The sequence below is a fragment of the Miniopterus schreibersii genome (genome assembly GCF_964146895.1).
Source record: "Miniopterus schreibersii genome assembly, chromosome: 7".
Lineage (NCBI taxonomy): Eukaryota > Metazoa > Chordata > Mammalia > Chiroptera > Miniopteridae > Miniopterus > Miniopterus schreibersii.
In genome coordinates this window covers 30704262-30725766 of record NC_138108.1, presented here as the reverse complement: position 1 = coordinate 30725766, position 21505 = coordinate 30704262, and the positions used below count along the sequence as shown (strand labels likewise).

The window sequence follows — 21505 nt, the reverse complement described above, 5'->3', positions numbered from 1 at the left end:
ACAGCTGCTCTGGGAACTTTTAGGGACTAGGTTAAGATGGAACACACTTGGGCCCAAGGTAAACAAGGCCTCTCTCAACAGAGCAAAGCCCCCGTCCCCTTAAACACCTAAACCAGAACCATACAAAGTGGCATGCACACAGTCTCTGACTTTTTTAAAAATGCACCGCATAGTCAAGCTTCTGTAGCTGTATGGAGTGCCTTCTTAATTCTGTTTCAAATAGTTTCTGTGGAATTGGTCTCTAATGCTCAAATGGAACCCAAACTCACCTTTATGAGGGGCTTTGGATAAAATACTTTATTGTTAAACTTTCAAAAAAGTAAAAATGATACACATTTTAACTTTCTTTCCTATACAGCAAGGTCCCCTGTATTTTGGAGGTGTGACCTTTGTTAAGAATGTCTCAGCGCTCTCACAACAGGTTCTTTCCGTCGTTTGTACTGGTTTGCAGGATAAGCAGACTTCAATTTAGCAACTCCCCATGACCTTTCAGGAACTTCAGGATCAAGGATGTCCCAGTTGTCCCTCAAATGCCTTGTATTTAAAGCAGTGTTTTTTTTAGAACACACATACCTGGGGGATACTGTGTGTTAGGTTCTAGACCACCATAGTAAAGTGAGTGTCACAATGAAGCAAGTCTCAATGTTTTTGCTGGTGGAGGGTCTTGCCTTCAATTTTGTAAAAAAGGCAGTGCCTGTGAAGTACAATAAATCGAAGTGCAATAAAGTGAGGTAGGCCTGTATGTATTTTTAAAGTGATAAATGTTCATTGGGAAAAAATCCAGTAAAGTATAAGAGTAACTCCTAATTTTACTGAGAGTGTCAGTGTTCATCCTTAAACAGCTTGGATATTTTCAAAAGTATTGGTATGGCATTTACATTAAATCTTTTGTCTTTAATGAGCTAGGTAATAAATATTTTTCTGATAGCACATGGTAACTCTCAACTTATTAGAATCCTAACAGCAAATTGAAATAAAACAATTTTAGATTATCTATACTGGAATGTGCTTAGGATATAAATTATTGTTTTAAACTATAGTGTATTTAGGGGATATAAGTAAAAATAATGATGGTAACTATAAATGTATAGAAAAATATATTTTAAATTTTGAGGTCTATATATATTCTTTAAAATATGTTTTTATTGATTTTAGAGAGGAAGAGAGAGAGAGAGAGATAGAAACATCAATGAGAGGAAACTTGCATCGGCTGCCTCCTGCACGGCCCCCCTACTGGGGATCGAGCCAGCAACCCAGGCATGTGCCCTGATGAGGAATCAAACTGGCGACTTCTTAGTGCACAAGGTGATGGTCAACCAGCTGAGTCACACCTGCTGGGCTTGAGGTTTATATTTTGATGTAAATTGTAAAATCATAAAAGATGTGTCTGAGAAAGAAGCACCTTTAAATTTCTGTTTTAAATGGCTTGACTTATGAATTTATTGTACTTTCTTTAACCCTCTTAACTTCCTCAGGGTCTAATAGTGTCAGAATATCCAAGTAATAACACCAGCCTTTTATTGAATAAGCATTATCAATCACTTATAAATATAGTATTATGTCACAAATACAATACATGTATTAGTGCTGTAACCTAATGCTATATTACCAATTCCTGGAGTTGTTTTTTATTTCTCATTATAATTCTTATTTTTCCATAGTCGGCTTTTCTTGTGTTCCTAATACTCATAAAACATGTACCGATAGTTCTATACTAATTGTATTTACGCAAGTCAATCCTATTCTGAAAAGATTTGGGGGGAAAAACAAACCCATAAAGTGTGTATGTGCGTCTATGTGTATAAAACAGGAATTCCCGTAACTAGGGTTAAGATAAAACAAAAAACTATTTTAATAGAATTGGACTAATTTTTTACTAAAATATATTCTATATAAATTGCTTCCAAAATATAGCAAGCAGTAATTTATTGAGGCAAATCTTTCTGTAAAACCTTTAGCCCTTGCTGGGGCTGACCAAGTTTCACCCCTCCCTCTTTCTCTTCTTTTCTAACCCTGTACCTATTCTGTTACTTAGAGGGAATTTGAAGACACCATTTCAATGTTGATAGATTTCCCAGGCTCCCTCATGAAAATAGTTGCATTTGTAAGGGTCCCCGATCTGAGAAATACATAAAGATGGAAAGCTAATAAGAATTGCATTAACATTTATTAGAGAAGTGAATTTATGGTGCTACCATCAATATACACTTGAAATTGAGTAGAATGCATTTGTGTGACACATACATATAGCGTCTCCAGATTCCCACAGGTTGCAGTCGTTGCCCTTGAGGAAGCAAGTGGCTGGTGCTTGCGTGCCCACTGCCCTGGCTGTTGGCTGGAGGGAAATGGGTAGGGAAGCTCTGGGTGGGCCTGTCTTGGGAGCGGTGTTACTGGCACCCCAGATTGAAAAGTAGAAAGAATTTCCTTTTAAAAGTTATGCACTCTGTAATTCTTAGGTTCTGTTAGCACTCTTATTCAGTAGTCTGTGTACCACCACTATTTGTAATCTTTCACTGGGGGAATGGTTTCTACACATTGAAGTATAATGAATATTGGAAGCTCAGCCTGTTCATTCATTTGGTTATTCTGCACAATTTCATTTCCCTGTTTGGCTGTTGATCTTTGTTTAGAGAGGAATAACTATGCATTGGTTCTACTTTTATAAAGCTGCTGTGACCTCCTTAAATTCCTGCATTGTTTTTCTTCTTGACAGATAAATGCAGAGTATCACCAGCAGCATATTCAATTAATTTCTCTTCCTATTTTGAACACCAGTTGGATTTTTTTTTGAAAAAACTCACAAGATATAATTTCTTTAAACTTTTTTTTTTTCATGCTGTAATGTGAACTGTTACTTTCCCTCACACTGAGCTTGTTTTAAGACAGGAAATCAATTTGAGAAGTAGAAGGAAATGAGGTCCTGGGGTCTGCTTCAAGTTTATACCATAAGCTATTGGCACAATATTTAATCAAAAGCCCTGAACTAATAAATAGGAATCTATTTCCGTGATGGTTGATAAGGTCTAAGGACCTAAATTACAAAATTTTTTATTGACATTTAATTTCACAAAGTGAAAGTGAAAATTGCTTGGCTTTTTTTTACTAAAGCCATGTTTAGGGTTAAAGGTTATTCCTCCCTCCCATTTAAGAGATGAAAGTAATTTGTTCCTTTTACCCTCTTATTCACATTTGTTATGTTACAAGTAAAATTAAAATGTTCCTACAGGGGACTATATTTTAAATGAATGGTTATTTTTTGCCTGGAGATACTTATCATTCCAGTCCATAATCCAACAATATGTTCTCTGGGGAGCCAGGGCCCCCCACCCCCTCTTAGGCTGTGGACGTGGAAATGCATATGGATATAAATTCATGAGCATTGCTGGATCAAATTCTAGCCTAGTTCAGGGGTGGTGCCAGAGAATTCTAGAACACTCGCTGGGAAGAATGCTTTAGAATATTTGCAAAATAAGGCCCAGGGTTTTAATGAAATATTCTAAGACCACAACCACAACTAACAACAAATGTTCATATGTTAGCAAACTCCTGAGTTAGAAAAACGCTTTTTTATACATTATTTCTTTGTTAAGACCTAGACACCCTCTGCAAGTTAGTTGACTTGAATTTGTGTTTTTAATCCCCATTTTACGAAAAAGAGGCTCAGAGAGGCAGTGATTTGTCAAAGCCAGGAGAGCAACTGAAACTTCTCTCTGTATTTCTCAAAGTTAGTTAATCTCTGGTCACATTAAACTTTAGTAAAGCCATATATGTATATTGTCATCAGGTGCTTGTTAAAAATAACCAATATTTACCAAGAGCTTACAAGAGTAAAGAGTAATATCCTATGTACTGGATTCCCTGCTGAAAGAGTTTATAATCTAATTGGGCAGACAGGAAGTATCTATAAAAAGAGCAATAAAGTTACCCATAAATCCTACAATAGGTCAGGTGTGAGAGCAATCTTCAGAAGCAGAGGAAGGAATCAGGAAATTATTGCAAATTTATTCTGTTTCTAGGTGTTATAAAAGATTGCACTAGATGTCATTAAGAAAACACTGTCTGAAGTTTCTATCACAGGATATTAGTGTGTACAGTTGGTGTTAAGACTAGTACACCAAAATAAAAGGGCAAATGTTAGGAAAGCCTTAGTAGGGGATGCAGTAGCAAAACCCTGCTGGTCTGTTTTCCGCACTGACGTTGTAATCATCTCGTAAAATACAAATGTGACCATTCTGCTTTCCTGTTTAATTCTCTTCAGTGGCTCCCTGTATGGCTAAAAATAGATAATACCTACAAGTTCTTAGTATATGATGAAGCACTATGCTGAGTAAGGGTCAGCATGCATTATGCTCTTTCATCCTCACAGCTACCCTAACGGGAAAGTATTATTAGGTTCCTCATTTCGTAGATGAGGAACACTAAGAATTAGGGAAGTTACTAGCTTTCCCAAGGCCGCAGAGCTGGTCAGTGACAGAGCTGGGATTCCAGGCCCTGCCAGGCTCTCACCCCCTCCTCAGGAACCCCTTAGTCATGTGTAGAAGGCCCTTCTTGAGCAGGCCCTCCCTCGTTCCTCCTCCTGCGGGGGACTCTTACTCATTTTAAGACTGCACCCCATCTCCAGGCCCGCCCGGAGACCCCCGCATCTCCCGGGCTTGCTCCTGTTTTCAGGTCAGCACAGTATGTTGTGCTTGTGTTTACCTCTGTCCCTCTCTCCCACCGCCGGACTCGATAGCAGGGACTGCGTGTGCTTCTTCGCCATTGAATTACTGATCACCAAGAACACATTCCATCCAGTGGCTGGTGCTAAATTTATAGTTGTTGGAGAAAAAAAAAAAGAATGTCTTTATCTTCAGTATAACTCTGTAATGTAGTATTTTATCTTCTTTCCTATCATCCCTCCGGTTGATATTTAAGGCTCTCTGTAATCTGTTGCTATCCGAGAGTCTCATAGGCCCTTTGGCCCCAGTATTAACTTTTTAAGGATCTCCTTCTGTCTTTTCTTTCCCCTATCTGGGAATAGTTTTCCCATCATCTTTGCCTAAGGCACATCTTACACATCTTTCAAGGTTCGAGTTAAGGCCCTCGTACTTCTGACAACTCCTGTCTGAAGCCTGAGCTCTCTACTCTGATCTCCAGAAGTACCCCGTTCTCTGTGATATTTTTTGTTAATTAATTCTGCAGTGCTGTGTAGTTTCTCTTCTGTTATTCTTCCGACTTTTCATTTAAATCTTTTGTGTTTTGGACGCATCTTGTGAATTATAAAGCAAGTCTTTGAGACCCAAGACCAAGACCGAGTTTTTGGCATCCCTGTCTAGTAGTTGCTCAATGCATGGAGAGGCAATATCTGCTAAGAACATAATATATTCAGGTTTAAGGGCCTCTTTTCTTAAAAAATGGACTCCCTTTCCATACTCATATATTTGTGAATAACTCCATATATGTTTGAGCAATTTTAACTTAAATACTTAATAAAGCTACCAGTTGTTTTTTAAAAAATGTATCTTTATTGATTTCAGAGAAAGGGAGAGAGAGAGAAACATCAATGATGAGAGAGTCATTGATCAGATGCCTCCTGCGTGCCCCCTACTAGGAATCCAGCCCGAAACCCAGGCATGCGCCCTGACTAGGAATCAAACCACGATCTCCTGGATCCTAGGTCAGTGCTCAGCCACTGAGTCGCGCCAGCCAGGCAGAGCTATCAGTTTTAACAAGAATGATTTCATTGTCTCTCATCAGTAATTGAGAAATGCCTGCTAGTTGAATGACTAAGTGTAGGTACTGGTAAAATGTCTGTCCAGGTTTTAAAAGCCTGTGTTAAATGTTTAAAATAATGCTGTTGATTACCATCATTACAGAGTGATAGGTGAGAAAACTATTCTGCTTTTCTAAAAAATAAGCAAAAGCCCTCCTTAGTTAAGATGAACTATAAACCTACAATAGAGATTTCTCAGAGTTCATATGTTTAATTCTGTATACAATTGGAAATGTCATTTCTCTTTTTTTAAAGTTTCTTTTCAAAAAATCTTTAAGACTCAAATTTAAAACAACATATAAGCTTAATGGGTTTATGTTGGTGGAGAACTTAATAAACAGAACCTCCCCTTGATTTGTGAGCAGATTAATTACTTCATCCAGCATGTAAATATTTTTACTGCCCTTTATATTTGTTCTATCAATCCTTATGGCAGATTAAATGTAATCTAAGTCAGCCAAAGCATGCCCTACTTTGGAACATATTTTAATTTTATTAAAATACAGAGGTTTTGGGGGGTTCATTTGTTTCTTTTGGCCCTAATTCTATGGTTACACAGATGCCCATATAGTTACACTTTATTTTGTTTCTATGTTTACAATGTGATTATTTCAGTCCCTTTTCATCAAAATCTAAATATGACCTGGAAATATTAAGTCTAAACATTAACAACCTGAATTGAAGCTAAAAGATTTGTTTGTATTTTTAGATTTGAAATTCATAGAAAAGTTACTGAATGTGACAGCCGTATAAAAGTTACTGAATGTTATATTACAGGAACATTTACTGAACTACTTTGCATCCGTTGATACTTAGAGAACTACTCTTTGCCCAGCACTGGAGTCTAGAGATTTTCTCCTAGGTGTTTTTTTTTCATAAAAGTTTTATAGTTTTACATTTTACATTTAAATCCATGATCTATTTTAAGTTAATATTCCTGTAAGGTACCAGACTTAGGTTGATGTTTATTTTTTGCCTATTGATGTCTAATTGCTCCAGCACCATTTGCTGAAAAGGTTACCTTTGCCCCACTAAACTGTATTTACATCTTTTTCAAAATCAGTTGGGAATATTTGTGTGGATATATTCCTGGGTTCTTCTGATCCATTGATCTGTGGGCCTGTCCTCTGTCAGTATTAACACAGTCTTGATCTCTGTGTAGCTGTATAGTAAATCTTCTTTTTCAAAATTGTTTTAGCTATCCTACTTCCCTTTCCTTTTCATATACATTTTAGAATAATCTTGTCTATAGCTATAAAAAGTCTTGCTGAGATTGAAATAAGTATTGTGTTAAACCTGCGTACAAATTTGAGGAGAATTGAAATCTTTTTTTTTTTTTTTTTTAATGTATCCTTATTGATTTCAGAGAGAGGAAAGGAGAGAGAGAGAGAAACATCAATGATGAGAGAGTCATTCATCGGCTGCCTCCTGCATGCCCCCAACTGGGGATCGAGCCCGAAACCGGGACATGTGCCCCGACCGGGAATCGAACCCCAGTCGCCTGGATCCTAGGTCGACACTCAGCCGCTGAGCCACGCCCAGCCGGGCAAGAATTGAAATCTTTACTGTGTTGGTTGTTGAATCTGTGAACATGATATGTCTCTTCATTTATTTAGACCTTTGATTTCTTTTATCAGGATTTTGTGGCTTTCAGCATACAGTCCTATACATTTTGTCAATTTATAACTAATTCTTTTAGCAACTGTAAGTGGTATTATATTTTAAATTTTGGTGTCCATGTGTTCATTGCTAGTATATAGAAACACAACTAATTTTTTGTATGTTTATCTTGTATCCTGTGAACTTGTTTAATTCACTTATTGGTTCTAGAAGATTTTGGACATTTCTTGGGATTTTCTACATAGACAATCATTTCAAATAAAGACAGTTTATATCTTCCTTTTGGATCTGCATAACTTTTGTTTCCTTTTCTTTTCTTATAGCCCTGGCTAGAACTTCCAGCACTATGTTGCGTAAGAGTGGTGAGAACAGGTAGTCTTGCTTTGTTCCCGATACAGAGAAAAAGCATTCAGTCCTTTACCATTAAGTGTACTGTTATCTGCAGATTTTTGTAGGTGATCTTTATCAAGGTGAGGCTCCCCTCTTTCCCTGTTCTTCTGAGACTTTTCATGAATAAGTGTTTAATTTTGTCAAGTGCTTTTTCTTCATCGGTTGATAGGATCATATTTTTTTTCTTTTTAGCATCTTGATATGGTCAATTACATTGATTGATTTTCAAATATTGCACTTTGGAATAGATCCAGCTTGGCCATAATGTATAATTCTTTTTAGAGACTGCTAAATTTTCTTTTCTAATATTTTGCTGGGGATATTTGAATCTGTATTTATAAGGGATATTGTTCTGTAGCTTTCTGGTTGTTGGACTGTCTTTTTCTCTGAATGTAGGATTCTGGGTTGACAGTTCTTTTCTTTCAGCACTTAAAAATATTGTGCCCCTTCCTTCTGGTGTCCATGGTTTCTGATAAGAAATTGTGATTTGGGGAGTCGTTTTCCCCCTATTGGTAAGTTGTAATTCCTGTTTCACGGTTTTCCAGATTTCTTCTTTGTCTTTGGTTTTCATTTTCTTAAATGGCAATCCATAAAAGCACATCTGGCCTAGCTGGTGTGGTACAGTGGTTAGAGCATCAGCCTGCAGCCTGAAGGGCAGGTACCTTGACTGCAGGGTGGATCCTGGGCCCCGATGGGGGCATGTGTGGGAAGCAACTAGTCGATGTGTGTGTCTCACATCAGTGGTTCTCTCTCTCTCTCTGCCCCCCTTCTACTCTATCTGAAAAGCAATGGAAAAAATATCCTCAGGCAAGGATTAATACAAAACCAAAAAAAAGCATATCTGCAGAAATGTATGTAATATAAGCTATAAGAAGGCTGCTTCCTTACCAGGATGTCCGTGTCATGGCTGTAGTGACCAAGTTCTGTTGCAAATATGCAATTGACTCCCTGTTTCTCATTGCATTTGTGCTTGTAGTTAAGAACTTTCTGGTTTTTTTCCTAGAAACTGAACAGTTTTAGCTACCTTTATTGTCTAAAAATTCTAGACTTCATAGTTCAGTGGATATTTTTGAACAGTAAAACCAAGAAACTATAAATACTATTTCTTTTCAATTCCCTATATTTGGTTTAGACATAATCCCTATCATTTGGACATCTTTCGTAGGAATCGGTGAAAAGATTCGAATGAACCTGAGCTATAAACCTGTCATTGGAAGATGTAATTAGCCAGTCAGTGGCCACAAAGGATATTTGATTTTTTTGAAAGCTTTTTAAAATCAGTATTATATGGCTGCAAGTGATAAATGGTGAGAATTCACTTTCACAATTACTGTTTTTCAGCTGTAGTTTGAAACTCCTGTTTCCTGCAAGATGAAGCTTTATAGTTCAATATTGTCAATTTCATCACTAAGCCATTTTTTAAATTTTACTTTACAGATCAACAATCAAGACTGTGAAGGTCACACTTTCTGATGGTGGTGACGAGCCATGGCGACCGATGATAAAGTTGCCATCTTAACTGATGACGAGGAGGAACAGAAGAGAAAATACGTGCTCGCTGATCCTTTTAATGGTATTTCCAGGGAACAAGAGCCACCTTCTAATGAAACACCCTCCTCCACAGAAACAAATGCTATTCCTGAAGAGGAAATAGACTGGATAGAGAAACATTGTGTTAAAATAAACAATGATCTTCTCATTTCCAAGGTCTTCTACTTTTTCTTTTACGCTGCATATGGCTCTCTTTACCCACTTCTGCCCGTATATTACAAACAGCTGGGAATGTCACCAAGCCAGAGTGGGTTGCTAGTAGGTATTCGATACTTCATTGAATTCTGCAGCGCCCCCTTTTGGGGTGTAGTTGCAGATCGCTTTAAAAAAGGCAAAACTGTCCTCCTCTTTTCTCTTCTGTGTTGGGTTTTATTCAACCTGGGCATTGGGTTCGTCAAACCTGCTACCTTGAGATGTGTACCAAAGATCCCCCCGACAGCTCGCCCCGCCAATTCAAGTCACCTGATAACCATCCTGCCAGTGAATTCTTCCGTTACGTCTTCCATTACCGCATCACCAAGAACGCGTGAGAAAAGAAACCTGCTGCTTTCCAGTGGGCCAGTGATGGCAGACACAGGGCCCAATGTCACAGAAACGTTAATCTTCTCGACGGCTCTAAACAAGACCAGCACGCCCACTCTGCAGCCTCAGACAGGTGAAGTTACAGGCCAGATTAATGACGTGACCTTGCATCCAAGCGCTGGAACCCCTGCCCCCCCCGAAATTGTAACCAGAGAGACAACCACTCCTGTCATCACTACCACCAAATCTTTACCTTCTGACCAAGTCGCTCTTGTTTATGATCAACAAGAAGTAGAAGCTATATTCTTGGTGATCTTAGTAGTTGTCATTATAGGAGAATTTTTCAGTGCCTCTTCTGTCACCATTGTGGACACGATAACCCTCCAGTATCTGGGAAAACACAGAGACCGGTATGGATTGCAGCGCATGTGGGGCTCCCTGGGCTGGGGCCTGGCAATGCTGTCCGTGGGCATCGGGATTGACTACACCCACATAGAAGTGCTGGTTTACGGAAAGGGGTGTAAGGCCCCTGAGTACCGCAACTACCAGATTGTCTTCATCGTCTTTGGAGTTCTCATGACCATGGCCTTGATTGTCGCGACTCAGTTCCGATTCCGCTACAACCACTTCAAAAATAATGGCAATAAAGGAAAAGAGGTGGAAATCCCTCAGGTGGAGAGAAACAGCCCCACTGAGTCCTCTGAGGAGACACCAACCACGACAAGCCCCTCGCAGACTGTCAGCTTTTGGGACTTAATCAGACTGCTTTGCAGTGTGCAGTATGGCTCGGTGCTGTTCGTGGCTTGGTTTATGGGCTTTGGATACGGCTTTGTGTTCACCTTTCTCTACTGGCATTTGGAGGACCTGAATGGAACCACAACCCTCTTTGGAGTGTGTTCAGTCCTGAGTCACGTGTCTGAGCTGACAGCTTATTTTTTTAGTCACAAGCTTATTGAGTTGATTGGCCATATCAGGTAAGAACCTTACTACATCTACCCCATAGCAATTGAACCTATCTTTTCATAGTTTTTTAGCTCCTTTGATCACATTTGTGGATATTATAATTTGTGTTGGGGTGGGAATAAGGCTTTCTGTTGCTTTCTCTTTTAAAAAGAAATGAAAGGAAATAATGAACCTAATTGGATTATCTAAACCAAACAAACAAAATACGCTGCTTCCTCTCAGCATGCTAAGAGACTCTTACAGTAAATGTTTTGAGGCATAGGAACATCAATTTAATGAGCTATATTACCCACAGACCTTGAAGGATTCACCCAACTCAGGCATTTATGGAGGAGGGCTTAAGTGCATAAAGAGGATTATGTTTTTTCAGCCTTCACTTATTCTCAGCCACTTGCTGACACAAATAGACCTTGAATATGCGCTGTATAAAGATGTCTATTATATTTAATAAGGCTGTGATGTGACCCACCATAATCCCTAATTCATGATATTACATGGGGGAAAATTCTTATATAATATTTTCCTGATTATTACATGAGTTTCTGTATTTTTATCTACCATGAAGACATGGGACATTTAAAAAATCTTCCTTCTACCTAAACTTTCGCATGTAATCCTTTAATCAAAAATTCTAAATGCCTAGTGTTTCTTCCTTGTAATGTTTCTCACCATCAATGTTTGTCTGAAGTTGATCAAACAGTACCTTGCTCTTTATAAGTCTTTTGCTTTGTCATTTGCTCTACAATGAAGAGCTAGCTACACTAAAACCATTCTTACCTCATAGAAAATACATGTCTGTTCCTAAAATTAGAAGTTGCCATAACAAAAAAAGCAACTGTGTGTTTGTGTGTATATGGTAATCTTTATATCTGCTGTTTCTATGAGAAATTAGAAAGGAGAAATAGATACTGACAAGATGTGAGAAACATTGATCTCTTTTCTTTTAATTTTCCTTTTACTAACCGAAAAGAATATTTTCTAATTTAAAGTTACGAACTAGAATCATTCTTTTCCCCAAACAACTATAAATATTTTTCCATGTTTGGTTTGGTTTTGCTTTGCTTTGGGAGGCTGTGCCCTGTTCCTTCTCTTTCTCAAATCGTTCACCCCCTTGTTGTCACTAAACAAAGCCAGGCACTGTGTGGATGGTTCCCAGATCCAGAGTCCACAAGGCACTTTCAGTGGGGCCAACCTGCAAAGAGTTTTATAATATTAAGGACTTGGAATGGCCTCTAACCTTGTTCAGGTCATGTTTACTTTCTCTGAGCTGTGTAGATTGACAAAATGTGCGAGACATTTCTCTTCAGATCGGGTGTATGAGTGTAATTCCTCCTCAGCTATTAAAATCAGTCATTTATTTCCAGAAAGTTACCCAGTTAGGTCTCACCAGTGAGAGGAATTCCCAGGTGTCATTATTTAATCAGTCAATAGAATTAATTGAATGTTGACTGAGTACACAATATGTGTATAGGTTCTATTTTCAAAGAAATTGTCCAGTTCTTCTCACATGCTAAAAGAAGTTTCTTTTCTGTCTTTGCCTTTTGTCAGAGGAATATTTTTTCATGATAAAATCCTAGCATGTTTATGACTAATTTTGGTAATTATATGAGCTTACACTTGTGTTTTTTTTTCCTAAGCATTATTAGTTACTCATTACTTAAAAACCTACAGCTTACTTAATTTTTCTGGTTTTATGTACAATAAGCATCTTCCTTAATGATGTGATGGAAGAAGGCTCTGTGGTCACGTTGTTGCTCCCAAGAGCCTACTGTGATTCCGTCAATCTGTGATCATTTACCTCTTTTGGATTTTAATTCTGTCCATTACAGTGTATTGTCTTAACCACTGTAAAAATGATTCTCATAGCTGTAGTGAGACTATGCTTCCCACATATTCAGGTAGAATGAATATGTGTGTTTTTTGTGCATGAGAATTTTGGGAGCCCAATCAGGTGGTGGTGGTTGAGGTTTGGGGGTTTGGAAATTTGGTGGTGACAGTTGAAACTTTTCATTGGAAAAATATTATACATTAAGTAACTGATGAACAGAAGTTATTTTTTTATGGATTCATGGTCTTTATGCTTTCCTTGTTGGACCATAAGGAGGGATCACTGTGTAGCTCTTACCTATGCATATAGGTTTTTTCAATATTTTGTGACTGTTTCATTGGGAGTTTGTGTTTAGGGGTCAGCACTACCATAAAAATTGTAAACATCCTAATGTAGTCAAAAGTGGATTTTCCACAAATTCTTTATATTCATAATAAAAATTCCTATCAGAAAATAATTTTTGGAAACACAGTGTTCAATTTTGACCCACTTAGTATTTTAATAGCTCTGACAGTTAGGCCCTGTTTTTCAAGGAATAACCTATCTATCAGTCTAAATACACACACAAACGCACACACACACGAATAGAGTATGTGATTTCTGATTTTGACCTCGGATTTTGTTCTTCTATGGGAAGTGGCTTTCTCAGGTAAATAGGACAGTGTTTAATATTTCCACTAAAAAAGGTCAATTTCTTTTTATTTGAAATCACCACACTTTGGAATTTACAGCAAGTATATTTCTAGACTAGTTTTTGTAAAGATGATAACTAGGTGTCTTTAACTAGAAATATGAATGTATCTTAAGGGTATATTCAATACCTTGCAGAATGTTTCAACAGCTGTGAGTAGGTTTGTGATCAGAATACATTGCAATTAATCATTTGTAAATGTGTAAATCATTACTATCCAATATTAGGCCATCACCTATGTTATTTGATTTAAATTTATTTACATTTTAAGGGACACACAAAAATCTACTCAGTCAACTCTGACTTTGCCCTGAAATTGTTACACTGCAGGTCAGTTTTGCCATACACATGTTATTTGGAAGGGGTACTATATTAACCATTATTAGCCATTAATTACTACTTAATAGTAGCGAGGTATCCAAATGAGCTAGCCAATCAGCTTGGGAAAGAAGGAAACTCAGATGCCAATAGCCAGCGGAGGAACAAACAGGCTTTCCTGGTGGGGTCCTGCAGGAAGACCCAGAACAGATAGCAAGATGCTGGGCTACCAGCTGAGGACATGCGAGATAAACATATTTTCTTTGGAGGAAGAGCAGTTAGCAATATAAAAGGGAGGAAACTCTGCAGCTGGAGTGATCAGGGAAGGCTGTACAGAGAAAGGTGAATTTGAGCTGGCCACTGAAGGATCTAGAGAAGATCATGATTATAATTTCTTTCTTTCTTTTTCTTATTTCCTCTTTGGGCCATTTTTGATCCTGGATCCACTGGCTCTCAGAACCTCTCCTCACAATGCAGGGCAGGGTGCTGATTGCCGAAGTCTGATTTTCCCAGGGCCTGGTCTCCTGGGTTCTGCCTGGGTTCAGCTCATGCAGGGGTTCTCTACCAGTTGCTTCACCAGGAGAGCTTTAAAAACTCCTAATACCCAGACCAATTACACCAGGCTCTCTAGAGTATGCCCAGGCATTCATACTTTTTAACAGTCCTCAGTTGATTCCAATGTGCAGGCAAGGTTGACAACCACTGAGTTGGGGAAGGTACAGATGGAGGATTAGAGCGGGGAGGAAACATAGCTCGTGCAGCGTCTTGTGTGAGCTTAGGAGAATGCTCTCTCTAATCCCCTGGCCTCTGCTGGTTTCCACACATGCATGTGTTGATCAGTACTCAGCTGAAAACTCGAGGGGAACCCTCTGCAGCTCTCTCTGTAGCTCTCTCGACTCCTGTACTCTGCCTTCTCTCCAGGCTCTCGGCCCTGTCTCCTCAACTCAGGAGCCCTCTGTGCCCTGTCAGGCAGTGTCTGACAGCTGCCGCATCTCAGTGTGGCTCCACCCACGGTGGGTGACCTGAGCTCTGCTAACCTGGCCTTCTAACCTAGACCTTGTGGAGGCTGCTGTGCTTCTCCCCCATGCTCTGGCTTCCCAGCTCTTCCGTCACGTATCTAACCTTGAATTAAGACATATTACTGCCTGTTTCCCTTATTAGACCCTGACTCATGCTTAGGAGGACTTCTGATAGCAGTGAAGTCCTTCACCACAGTGAAGGAGCAGAATGGAAACAGAATAGCTCAGTTCTTGATTAAAAGACAAAGAGATCGTAGACCCTAACCAACTCTTTTTTGCTTCTCATTTCTTAAGGGAATATTATTTCTTCCTTAAAAACAACTTTACCACAATAAAAAAAAAAATGTAACAACTTAGTTTTCATAGTAAATTTAAAATTATAAGTTGTACATGTTCTAAAGGAGCAAGTATTACTCGGTGTCATTTAAAAACTGTTCAGGTTAGTTGAACAGTTATTGAGGCTTAGAGAATACCAGGTTAATAGGATGCAGAGATGAGCACTAAAACAGATGGGGGTGGGAAAAATGGGGGAGATGAAGGCCAGGTGGGTGCTGGAATGGGAAACACGTACTTTTTCCTAGGGCAGTGGTGAACCCTAGCAAGGTGTAGAGTAGGGAAGGGCCATAGATTTTCACTTTTTTTGGACATATTTGCAATGCAGTGGGTAACTCTGAAGAGGGAGCCCACTGAGAAGGTTCTTAAAATAGTCTTTAAGTGAGAAATGATACAGGCCTGAATTGCAGCAGTGGCAACAGAAACTGAGGAAGGGATGGATTTGGAAGGTAAAACTGGCAGAACTGTTTGGACATAGAAAGTGAGCTAGATACCCCCACATTTCCATCTTGGGTCCCACTAAACCCAAGAGAGGATTCAGAAGGAGATACAGAATTGGGGAAGCCATTTGAATTCAGTGTTGGATTTGTTGTTGGAAGCTGTTGGAGTGTCTAGCACAGTTGACTATTACAAGCCTGAAGCCTAATAGAGAGGTTAGGGTTGGGGATACAGATCTGGGGCAGTTCAAACCAGGCACGTGGAAAAGATTGACAAACAGATATTGTGGAGGAAGAGAAATGGCTGAAAAAGATCAGTTGTGGTTGTTTCCAAGATTTTACTCCCAAGTTTTTGATCTTATTGAAGTGTTGGTCTGTGCTTTATTGTTTAAAGTAAGTATCCTCATACTTAAGAATATTTTGTGTTATGAGGGATTGTGTTGTATATTATTTACTGTAACCTGTGTCCACATCTTGCTTCAGGAGTAAATGACTTTCTGGGCACCCCTCCAATGCCATCGCCTGAGCCAGGCACCCTCTGTGAGTATTTGTAAGTGGACTGACGACGTATCAAGGGAGAGAGAAAAGTAAAGGGAATATAAGGAACAGAGGTGGAAAGAAATAGCTGTCCTTCCTAGGGAAGGGTTCTTCCTGTCCTTTGTCATGAAAGGCAGCTGTACCCAGTGGTTATACGCATGGACTTGGAGTCAGATTGCCTGGTTCAGAACTTGGGCTCTGCCACGTGTACCCTGTGGCCTTGGGCAAGTTATATAACTCTGTTTTGTCATCTGTAAATAGGCATAGTGTTAGTATCTACCTCTTAGTCTTTTTATGTGGACTAAGTGAAATGAAACATAGCAATTCTTTAGAACAGTGACTGGCATATAGGAAGAGTTCAGTCCTTTTTTTACTATTACTTTGTCAGTCTTCTGATATGTTGATCCTAACTACAAGACCCATTGAATTTGATAAAAATACGGTGACTTAGTATAATATCAGAAGTGTACAGATCATTAAAGCTGCAAAGTTAAAATCTTTGTGGCTTTCAAAATAACTAACATTCCCCCTCAAAACCATCTTGGTCAAATTGCAGTATTCTCCCCCTAATTTATGATGACTGTAGATTTTTTATGCTATCCTTTGTGTGCTTTTTAGGGCTTCATGACAGTGAGCTACCAAGTCTGTAATAGTTGGCATACAGAATGATTGTAATTATAGCTATTATTATTTATACATGGGTACATTTCTATTTTTCTATTCCTTTCCCACTTTCCCTGCAATGATGTTGATACTAATTTTTATAGGAAAAGCCTCTTAGAGCTACTTCAAGTATAGATTCTCATTATTAAACTGTAAGCTGTAGAGTCTCAAAAATAGAAGATCTGATGATCAAGAGCTGAAAGGGTGTAACCTGTTTTTTATAGTCCCTTGGAAAGAACATTTTGCAAAGAAATATATTTCTATATTGTGTCGTAGCTGTTTGACCCGCTAATGACAGCATTACTGTTAACTGAGCTATTCATAGTTCAGAACAGAGGCCATTGTCGCAAGGTAGTACAAGTGAATCCAGGGATTTTAGTTACTGGTGTCATATTTGGTTTGTTTCTCTCCTACTTTTGGTGGCTGGGTTGATGGAGGCGCTCACTGAATTAGAGAGCGGGGCTAACTCCAAATGAACGGAGGTTCTGTGCTTGCGGACGGCCCCTCTCACCATCTCACTGAGGTAGTGGTCTTTGAGGAATGCACCAGACTAAAGACAGCTCCCACAGATTCATTACCTTGACAGCCAGTGTGAAGACCAGTTCAGCCGTCCATGGAATTGCTGAAGTTGGACATTTCTTATGGCCTGAAATTTGCCTTTTAAGGTATATACCTGGAGACACTTGCATGCATGTACAAGGATGCTTACTTGCATACTGCAGCTTTTTGATAATGAAAAGGGGAAACAGTCTAAATACCCATCAATTGGGGAATGGATATGTTCAATATGGTATGAGTCATAGGATGGAATTTATGCAGAAGTTAGAAGGAATGGACTAGATCAATATGTCAATATGGAAAGCTCTCAGAAATATGTTGAAGGGGGGGGGAAAAAGCAAGTTTCAGAATAATACACATTTTGGTACATTTATGAAAATTTTAATAACACATTTCAAAAGTTACACATATTTTATGGATACACCTACATGTACAGAAAGACATTTAAATTTGCAGAGGGGAAATACATCCCAAATTCATATTAGCCCCAGCTTTCTGGACAGGACATAAAAAGAAGGAAATTGGGAGAGGGAACAAAGAAGACAAGGGGAACCTACACTTTCTCTATAGTTTTTAATTTTTTCAAGGAAATATGGCAAAACATAATTTTCCATTCTTGTGCTAGATATATGTAGTCTCTACATTTATATTTAGTATTTTCTATTGGAAAATAGCTTGAGGCTTAAATATACATATAGTGGATCAATATAATAATCCTATAGAAGAGTCAAATGTGTGTGTTTTAAAGAGATGTATCAAAATATATCAGGTAAATACTGAAATTTTGGCTCTTAATATGTACATTGCCCATATAGCTTTCCCTCGGTAGCATAAATACAAATGATTAAAAGTCTACTTTATATAATTACCATGGGGTCTCAGGTTTTATTTACCTTTCTTTAAAATGAGATCAGGTGCAGATTTATAGTATCTCATTAGGAATTAATACCAAACTGTATCCAACAACCCTGATTTGGATAGTAATTATAATATTTCTCTCTATATAAAAAGAAATCAAGCTACCAGAATATCCAAGTGACGTCCCAAAGATCACAAAGTTTATTACTGGCAGTGATTTTGAGTATGGGTGTTTGCACCAGCTGTTAATATCTAGAATCCCACAGTGTCAATTTACTGCCCTTTTTTGGTGTAAATAAAAAACCCAAGTAATCTGGCTAACCATATTTCTACTTACCCATAGAAATATTTGGTAGGTTGCAATTAATAATTTCGTAGGATACTTTGAAGAGTAGATAAGAAATTTTCTTCGCTTACTTCATAGCATTCCTCTCCGAAGCCTTTCCAACTGGAAGCAAGAATACCACTCCATTCTTATATTTGAACTATCTAGCGTCTTTTCTTTGCTTTTTCTCTGCTGAAAACAGCATCTTTGAATAGTAATCCATAAACAGACAAACAGTAGCTTGTTAACTTTTTCTTTCCTTTAAAAAGATAACATGTAGATTAAAGCTCAGACATTATCAGAGAGAATCAACACTAGGTTACATTTGTCTAAGTCCTACATCTCTGAACCATGCTTCTGCGTGTTGCGGTTGACTGCTGAGGACAGTGAGGAACCCTCAGCTGATGGAGCATTGGCAGCGGTCCTTGGTTATGATTGTGAGGTGTTGGCCAGGCATTTCATTCCCTTTAGGAGACTGAGAAAGAGAAGGGAGCCACTTTGTCCAGCCTTGAATCCAGTCATCTTCCTAAGCCCTGGTAGGAGTGCTGGGTAGTCTGGTAGTTATCCTGTTTCCTTTCACTCTTCTTTTTGCCTGTTTACCTAGAAAGAGAGAGAGAGAGAGAGAGAGAGAGAGAGAGAAAGTGAAAGTGTGTGTGTGTCTATGTCTATGTGCGTGTGTGCTCTTGACCTAGATTCACATCTTGCACCATGCCTGACCTTGGGTATGTGTTAGCATTTAACTCTGTTAATCCTCAGGTTCCTCATTTATAAAATGGGCCCATTCTACCTCTCTGGACCTCTATTTCCTTGTCTGTCTATAATAAAGGGGTTGTGACTTCTAGTTCTCTCATGATCCAACTTTTTACATTGGTTGGTTTTACTATGTGAAAAACCACACATCAGACCTCACCCTTCCCTATTCACCACCCCAAGGACTCAGACTTTAAATGGTTTTTGTTGATAAGTCAGAAGTGTGCACAAAGCCATTAACATAAGCTCATCCACGCCATGCCCTGACAACGCTGTCTAGTTGCTGATAGGGGATGTGATTTATGATAGCGGTTGCTGGAATCTGAATAGAGAATTTTCTTTCTTCAAAGCCAGTGGACTTGAATGGAAGTTAGAACCCTAAATCTTAAACATTTACCCATGTTCTGGCTCAGATGGAATTTGTAAAAGACTTAGCTGCTCTTGCTGAAATATTAGCATTTTATTTAATGGTAGCTTACACATTTGCATGTTTTGCAGTTTTACCCTACATGTTCACTTGATCTTTTCAAAACCCCTATCGTATAACCGAGACAGTTAGGACCATTCCTGGGGAAAATCCACTTCCAGGATGCCTGTGTCCTGGATTCCACCACTTCAGCCAGGGTGCAGCATGTGCCACAGACCATTGTGAAAACATGAATTGGCACTGTTTGTCAGAAACTTTCATTTTACAGCAATCACGGGGAAAACTAAACAACAACCCCTAGATAACGTAAATGAGTAAACATAGTCAGATTAGGTTGTAAAAAATGCTAACAATCCTCTTCTGAGGATGCAGCCACTACTTCAGAGGCCCAAAAAAGCTGCCACTCGTATCACACATTTTATTTCTGGTCCGAGGAGTAAATGGCTCTTGAATAAAACACTAGCATCTTTCACTAAATTTTGCTTTAATGGTGGAGTTATAAGTAACCTAGGACGTCATTTTTTGTGGGCTGAATTGTGTCCCTGAAAATTCATATGTTGAAGTCCTAATCCCCATTTCCTTAGAGTGTGACTGCATTTGGAGATAGGGTCTTTAAAGAGGTAGTTAAGTTAAAGTGAGGTCATTAGGATGGGCTCTGATCTAATCTGACTTGTGTCCTAATGAGAAGAGGTCGTGAAGACACAGGGACAAGGTGGCCATCTACAAGCCAGGGAGGGGGTCTCAGAAGAAACTAATCTGCTGACAGCTTGATCTCAGACTTCTAGCCTCCAGGTTTATAAGAAAATAAATTATGTTGTTTAAGCCGCCTCATCTGTGGTATTTGTTACGGTAGCCCCAGTGACTCGTCACATAGGCCCAGCTTCATCCCAGTTTCAGTCCCTTCCCCCTAATCCTTGGGAGGTGGTTACTCAGCCTTGGCCTGGCTGCTTCTGGTGATGTGGAACTTGCTTCCTCACAAGGTAGCGAAGAGCTTGTGTCACTTAGGACTCCTTTCACTTGAGGTGGCAGAGTGGCATGTGATGCTGTGACCACAAACAAAGGAGCTGAGTGAGCTCAGAAGGGGTGGGACATCAGGTCACACAGGGGCGAGTGGGAACAGTGTGGCCAGTGGGTCCATTTGGCGGTCGTGGGCTGGCGGGCAGAGAGCCGGGAAGGTGTTTGGGAGTGGAATCCCGCTTTCTCTGAGCCGCTTGGGGCAAGGGCGCCGCTGCGTTCCAAGGGCTCGTGGAGCAGACGGGCACCTCTCTCGGCGTCGGTCTGTGCCCACCCCACGCTCTCCGTCCAGGAAGCACGCGACGACGGCCGTGCTGACTCGCACACCTTTCCTCACCCTGGCTGTGCCTGTGTGTGTTGCTCACAGCCACTCACAGCAGAGTCAAAGAGCCGAGTAGTGTTGAATGTTCACTTCACTAGGATGTCGTGTTGTATTTAGGCCAAAATAGAAACCCAGGTGATGATCCCTTCAGGGTGGAGAGCCGCTGGTCAAACATCACACGTCAGTTACTGTGTCTGTTTATAGCTACGTGAAACACGGTGGCTGATCTCTGTTCATTCTCTGAGAAAGTAGATATACGCGTGGGGGAAAATTCAGTAAAGGGTCGGGGATCCTAAACATCCTGCAGTGAATGGGCCCCTTACGATAAAGAATTACCCCATCCATAATCATAGTGGCCACATGAGAAACACCATTTTCAAGAAACAGTTTTTCTTTTTGCCTTCATGTTTTATCAGTTCATGTAAGATTATGTTAAATTATGTTACTATAGATTCACTGAGCACTTGAGCAAGGCAGGCTCCTTTTGAGTACAAAGATAAAAAAGGACACAGTCCTTGTCTCTCAGGATCTTACAATCTTCTGTGTGCAACTGCCGAAGATTGTGACAATTACTGTAATGGAAACAGTATAACAGAGGAACAGGGGGAGATAGGACCAGTTATACTT

The 21505-nt window shown here is 39.4% G+C and overlaps 1 protein-coding gene across 4 annotated transcripts in view; it reads left to right on the top strand.

Annotated features, from left to right (window-relative positions):
• The window catches only part of MFSD6 (major facilitator superfamily domain containing 6), a 52137-nt gene that overhangs the window by 6941 nt on the left and 23691 nt on the right, over nt 1-21505 (top strand). For all 4 annotated transcript variants that reach the window (XM_081143194.1, XM_081143193.1, XM_081143195.1 and 1 more), the window contains exon 2: nt 9200-10809. In XM_081143194.1, coding sequence (XP_080999320.1) covers nt 9251-10809 — 1559 coding nt within the window. In that variant the 5' untranslated portion in view covers nt 9200-9250. The remainder of the gene's footprint in view (nt 1-9199; nt 10810-21505) is intronic.